Source organism: Tenrec ecaudatus, unplaced genomic scaffold (genome assembly GCF_050624435.1).
Source record: "Tenrec ecaudatus isolate mTenEca1 unplaced genomic scaffold, mTenEca1.hap1 Scaffold_54, whole genome shotgun sequence".
In the NCBI taxonomy this organism is placed as follows: domain Eukaryota; kingdom Metazoa; phylum Chordata; class Mammalia; order Afrosoricida; family Tenrecidae; genus Tenrec; species Tenrec ecaudatus.
The window spans coordinates 81,026-88,168 of NW_027459454.1; the positions used below are offsets into that span (position 1 = coordinate 81,026).

General features: G+C 41.8%; 1 protein-coding gene across 1 annotated transcript; it reads left to right on the forward strand.

Moving 5' to 3' along the window:
- The first annotated feature begins 4,215 nt into the window (after positions 1 to 4,215).
- Positions 4,216 to 4,734, forward strand: LOC142436678 (translationally-controlled tumor protein-like). Its single transcript, XM_075540177.1, has one exon. It carries the CDS (start codon positions 4,216 to 4,218, stop codon positions 4,732 to 4,734), a length of 519 nt encoding a protein of 172 aa, XP_075396292.1.
- Positions 4,735 to 7,143: the final 2,409 nt, after the last annotated feature.

A 7,143-nucleotide genomic window follows, 5' to 3' on the forward strand; every position in this document is an offset into this window, starting at 1 on the left:
AGCAAAATCTTGCAAGGTAGAGCAGAACAGGTCTCCTCTCACAATTTGCAAGGAAGACCAGCAACATCTTGCCAGGAAGATCAGAGCAGTCCTCTATCAGCATCTTCCAAAAAAGATCCGTGAAGCTCAGACCAGGTCTTCTATCAGCACCTTTTAAAAAGAGTATCAGCGACATATTGTAAGACAGATAAGAGAATGTTTTCCCACCATCTTGCAAGGAAACTTAATAACATCTTGCAAGAAATACTTTTGTCAGGTCTTCTGTCACCATCTTACAAGTCAGATAATCGATATCTTTCAAGGAAGATCTGGGCAGGTTTCCCCCCTGCCTGCATCTTGTAATTAAGATCAACATCTTGCAAGGCAGATCAGAGCAGGTCTCTGTCAGCATTTTGCAAGGAAGACAATGGCCTATAAAGAATTGGGTATTTGAAGACCAAATTAACAATTTGAATGATTACATCAAAGACTTTATAGCAGTGTGTAGTATAAACACTTTCTTAGTATAACCAATTCATTAAGCTAGAGTGACATGATAACTGCAGCATTTCATTTCAACATTACAATTTTGAGGATGTCCACGGATTTTCCAGTATTTCCTCCATTTTCATATAGGCTAACTATGAGTCAGTGCTGAGGGTATGTAGGATTCTGGACCAATTCCATATCTCTTAACAACATGAACAGCCTAAAACACCTTGTCAATAACAGACATTTTATGATTCATAAATAGAATTCATGAATTATATAAAAAATTATTCTCACCACCAGAATGCAAATCTTCCTACACAATTCTTAGTATGTTAGACGCCTCTATTCTAATGTGAAAATACTATGACGGTCTCTTGTTTAGCTCTATGTTATCTCCCTGGGCTTGTAGTTGAACCACTTATGTCACACCTTGTAGTCATCTCAGCAACACCAACAACAGCATTCTAAAAGAAATGCCTTTTCCTTAAATGTCAGAGAATTTTACTAGAAAGTGAAACAAAACAAATACAAATGCAAACCCAAGAAGCTTAAAAGGAAGAATTTACCATAATTTTAAAAATTCTTTAAATCCTCCAAAATAAATACAACACAAGGTGTCAATTTCCCTCTTGAATAAATGTGAAATTAAACTTGGAACCCCCAATAACACAAAGAGTTACAATGTTTAGCAGCTAACTGAGAAGATGGTTCCTTTCTCCTCAGAGACACTTTAACAGATAGATCTGGTGACTGACTTTTGAAAAAAAATAACCTTTGAATACACTATGGGGCACAATTCTCAGACAAACATGGGCCACTGTAAACTAAACACAACCAAATATCAAATGTTCTTGAACAGCTCTGGAAACTTAGAATATGAAGACTGTCTTTAACAAGCAAAAGATGTCCTGTGAGTTTGTCACTAGAACAACCAGGGGCAGCGAGATGAAGAGCCAGGACTCCACCATGACTTTCACTGTCTCCCTCTATCTCCAGGCAACAGCTGCCATGAACAACAGTGGGAAAATTCTATGGACAGCCGCTCCAGAGGGGCAATGGATGAAGCCTCATGTTGCAACATAACTCTGGATGGGAAGCTCCAAGATGCTGAGTGGGTCCCTATGCTCATTCTGACGAATCTTCTCCAAAAGGAATCCTGACCCATGAAGGGTAAGCTGCATCTGGTCAGACCTTAGGGAAGGCCAAGTGGGTGGGTGACCTCCATTCTCTGAAATCTTCGCCCCCGCACCTTTAGTCACTGACTGTTATTGAATCAGTGCTTCCCCATGAGTGTCAGAGACTGTGCCCTTTACTAAAGAAGCAAGCCTCACTTTTAATCCCATCCCGCCACCATTACACCGTGTCAGAAATGTTTAGAAAAAAATTCTAGTCACACTACTCACCTTTTCAATTCACAGTTGTAGAGGCTTTCAAGGCTCAGATATCATTCTGGACCACTCTCTTGACTCAAGTAGGTGAGTACCAGAGGAATCCAAGATGGGAACGTGGGACGGTAGGCTGCTTCCTCCCAGGCTATGCAGAAGGATGAATCCAAGTTATGTAGGAAATATGGCAAGATGCTGTCTCAAGTCTGGAGATGCACAAGTATGGTGAGGCCCTGGACCTGGCCAAATCTGCACAGCTTACAGAGAGAATCCACTTACATTTATACTGGGGGAAACCACACCCACCAGGATAGCACCTCCCACTTCTGGCTGCTGACAGAAAATCTCTTCATGGATGTGATGGCATTACTTGTCACCTAGGCTGACATTATCGTAATCGTTAACCTTCTGAGAATCCTGGCCAAGCAAGCCGATAAAGAACCTAACCCATTACAAAAAACCGACTGTTCCATAAACCCAAGTGATTTCAATAACATTGAAGAACGTGAAAGGGAAGAGGGATGGGCAATACCCTTCCAAAAATGGCATCCAACCAGATGTGTTCAGTGTTGAGCTCTGAAGAAGAGTCCAGCACATTTTCTTAGTTTTTAAGTGTGTTTTGAAGGAATCATCACTAATTGGGGGGTTTTCCGTTTAAAGTGTATTTTCTTATAAATTAGGTGGGTAGAATTCTGTGGCTTATGTTACGTAGCCTATCAGCCATAGGTTAAGCCTCTCTTATTCTGTTGCTTCTGGGGCAAGTTCCTTGTCTGCTTGTACTATCTGTGGGATTAACTTGCTTTAGATAGCACTGTGTATGTGTATGTGTGCTTCAACATTACCTTGGATCTAGGAGGTTCACTGTGTAGGGACTGCTGGTCCACAGAAGAACTCTGATCCAGGTCTCCTTTCTTGCTGTAGTCAGGTCCTACATCTCTCTTTTCAATTCTCTATAATGCTTTCAGAGATGAAAGGCTGTGCTGCTATACCTCAGGATAATCCCTTTACCTTTATCTCAGAAAGCTTATGAAGGGAGTAAAGGATTTACCAAACAGCCTGAATCCCTTTACCATGGAATGTCTTCACACATGATACCATCACAACTGATCCATCAGAGTTTCATTTTATATCATCAACATAAAATAAATCAAGCCTAGTAACACTGTGTCCATTCCCCCTCATAGCCAATCATTGGACAGACTAGAATTGCTCCCTAGTTCCCTCAATGCTGTCCATAATAGGATCCCCAAACTACTGGCCCTATTGCATGTCCTACTATCAGGAAAACAGAAAAATCACCCACATCCCTGCAGGCAACTGAAAATGTTTTCATTATATACCATAATCCAGAATAAGAGTAAAAATATTCTCACTGCCATTGCATCAGAGCAGACTAATAACTATTTAGGACAAGGTAGAACTGCCCCTGTGAGTTTTTATGACTGTAATTCTTTCTGGGATTAGAAAAACCACATATTTCTCCTATAAAGTACACGTGGACCATTCCATTTCCACTCAAGAGGAAGTATCAGGTACTTTGATAAAAACTAAAATATGTCTTTATGGGAGCAAACTTCTCACCTTTCTCAATTGGAAACTTGGTGAGTTTGAAGCCACCATCTCTTGATTAATAGACCCACTGAGCATACTACTCGACCAGACTCTAAAACTGACATCATTACGTAATTACTACACTACAAAGAATTATGACCCCAGAAAGTTGATACAGATAATGAACCTCTGCATATAATTAAGATATTTAAACACAATGAGGGCCCCGAATAGGTACTGAGCTTTAAAAGAGCTAGAGAGTGAGCAGTACATACCAATCTGTTTGCCCTGTTTATATTGAATACAGCAAGTAAATCCATATCTTCAAAATTCAATATAGATTACACCCAGTTCACCCCAAAAGTAGACTTGTATGCTTTCTGTTACACATGCTCATTATGAAAGAAATAAATACAACACTTGTAAGGCTTTCACAAACAGAAAGTCATTCTCTTCCCATAGGGGTGGGTAGAAAGTTACATTTTATGTGACTGGACCAATACATAGCATAATGAGAATTTTAGAACATATTGGGATTGTCAATGATTACATCTTGCTTGCATGCACAATAAGTGCCCATGGAAGCAGAAGTCAAGAGATCAAGTGAACCATGACAGTAGATAAATCTGCTTCAAAAGACATCTTGAAAGTGTTGAAAAGCACCCCGCCCCTTCTGCCAGATGCCCCTCCCCTTGCGCCGGCCGCCCCTCCCCCAGCGCCAACTGTAACTTTCGCTCCCTTCAGCGCTATCCTCTTGGAGCTCCGAGCTGCCCGAAGCCAGCGCAGCCACCGCCCTCTCGCCACCGTCATGATCATCTACCGGGACCTCATCAGCCGAGATGAGCTGTTCTCTGACGTGTACAAGATCTGGGAGATCACGGGCGGGCTGTGTCTGGAAGTGGAGGGCACCATGGTCCGCAGGGCCCAAGGCCACATCTATGACGCGCTCATCGGCGGTAACGCATCCGCCGAAGGCCCCGAGGGCGACGGGCCCGAGCACAAGGTGGTCACCGACGTGGACATCGTCATGAACCATCACTTGCAGGAGACCAGCTTCACCAAGGAGGCCTACAAGAGGTACATCAAGGACTACATGAAATCCCTCAAAGGCAAGCTGGAGGAGCGGAAGCCGGAACGCATGAAGCCCTTTATGACCGGGGCTGCCGAGCAGATCAAGCACATCCTCGCCAATTTCAAGAAGTACCAGTTCTTTCAGGGCGAGAACACGATTCCCGACGGCATGGTGGCCCTGCTGGACTACCGCGAGGGCGGCGGGACCCCGTACATGATCTTCTTCAAGGACGGCTTAGAGATGGAGAAGTGCTGACAGTGGGCAACGCACGACCGACCGCCCGACGGCCCCTCCTCCTAGCTGTCTGCGGTCCGCCCACACGACACCAGGACCGAGACAAACGGAACTGATGCCATCATGAGCTCTGCGTCGACTTGTGACCTTGACTTGGAGCGGTGACCTTGATTTTTTGGAGCAGAGGCTTTTTTTTTTTAAGAAAAAAACACAAAAATGTCGTGTAGGTTGTCTAAAAATAAAATGCATTTAAACAAAACTAAAATAAAGAGTTGGAAATGCAACCAAAAAAAAAGTGTTGAAAAGCAAAGATGTTACCTTGAGGATTTTAAAGTATGCCTGCAGAAGCCTTGGAATTTTCTGATTCGTTCTTTTTCCTCAAACCATTTTGAGAACTAATCCAGATATCACATCATTCAATAGTTGTATCTTGTCATGCAAATGACTATCAGTTTCAAACATTTTCTTTTGGCTTATATTTCTTTTTTGTTTGTTTGTTTTTGCTTAAATTTCTTGATAGCAACTCCTCATTATCTCCCACCAGGAACCCTTAATGTAGCTATAGTTTCTATAGAGTCACCCACACTGGGTTCTATATACCAAATATGTATAGAAAGATCCATAACAGACTCAGAAGGCTGCCAACAATAACAACAACAGTAAAGAAATAAACTCAATTTGGAAACCAAAACCAGAAAGTATTAAAAAACAAGATTAAGGTGAAAGTGTATCAATAGGGAGATCAAATAACAAGTTTTTAACTTTCAAGTCAGATTTTTTATTTCAATCTGCTATAATCATCTCTCTAATACTCTGTCTGATAACCAGGTTATTCCCATCCCTTATTTATGGTCAGAGAGAAATCACCAGAAGCTTATTCCTTGTGTAGAACCCGCAAATGTATTTGGCCTTCAAATGTCATCCACAGCCTTCTCAAAATCAGAGTTAAAAAATTAAACTCTGATACAATTCTCTCCTTAGATTTGAATGTGACTATTGGCAATCCTTTGATCAGCATGTTGGTGTTCTTCTCCATGTGGACTTAGTTGACGTTACACTGAGATGACTGCTTGTTTAAAAACAAAGCTTAAGACCCCAGACACCATTCTTTCTGAGAGCAAGATACCATCTCATTTCTTCACCACACTTTGCTGTAGCACCCACACCTGTGGTTCCTTCAAAAGGGCACATACTGATCAGGGCAAGGTCATAAGAACTAATTGTTCTTAGATTGAGCTAGGGTTAAGTGTGACCCCCACATCCACCCCTAACTCTGTGTTTTCTATTCACCTCTTCTCACCTTCCAGATTTTTTTTTCTTTAATGCAGATAACTTTATCAATCATCCCCTTGGAGCATATGATTCTTCTGCTTGTAGTGTCATTGATTTAGGGCATGTAATATATTTAAAACACAATTGAGAAAAGGAAATTAAAGAAGTGTGCAGACAGTATTTTCAATTTCCTGTGACCAAGGAATGTGAAAGTTATACATTCTTCAGTGCATAGAAAGGAAGACTGAAGAAGAATCAAAGTGTTAGAATATAGTAATGGCAGAAAACATTGACAGCACCATGGACTGCCGAAAGTGAAGACAAATCATTCTCAAGGACCAACACCTTGAGTTTCCGGGTAAGGCCATTTGTTATGAGAACTTAGTGCTTATTCTGCTCCCTCATTCCTTGTGTACTTTGAGAAAGTGCATACAAGCTTACTAACACATGTCCTAGCTAACAGATAAAATAAAAGACCGTGCAGGGCATCCATCAGGGTGACATCCAACCAGAGGTGTTAGTCCTTTACTGGATAAAGGGTTGGTATTCCAACCTACATTTGTGACATGGTTTATCACATAAGCTCACCCTGGTGGACTTATACAAATGGAAGACAATATCCATAATATATAAGAAAAATTAACACCCTTCTATTGGCTCTATATTCACTCACATCTCCCATGTACGACTGAGAAGATCTCTTCTCTAGGACTTCCAATGCGCTAAATCTCAATGGTAGCAGTCTCATCTTCTTTGCTAGAGTAATTTGGGATCACAGACCAACAAATAAGCCTTCACACAACAAGGGCTTCAAATTTACAAGGTAGCATGATTGCCAATCTACTGAGTATCACGGCCTGACCAAGCTGACACAGAGAAGACGCACCTCAGGGAAATGAGATTTGCATCAGGGAAAGCATGCCAGAGACCAACTGCAAAGGCAGTGAAGGCAAAAAGATAGAGGGTGAACAAGACCTCAGAATTATGACACCCTGATTATGGTGAGTAAGGCATGGTGAATGTGCTCTGGAATGTCATTCAAACAATGCAAAGCAGACCTGTGTTCAAGCGCTGTCTTTCTGTTTGGAGCCCAGAGTATAACTGTTGATACGACCCCACACAGACCCCTCTCATGGAGTTCATTCAGCACCCTAGGTA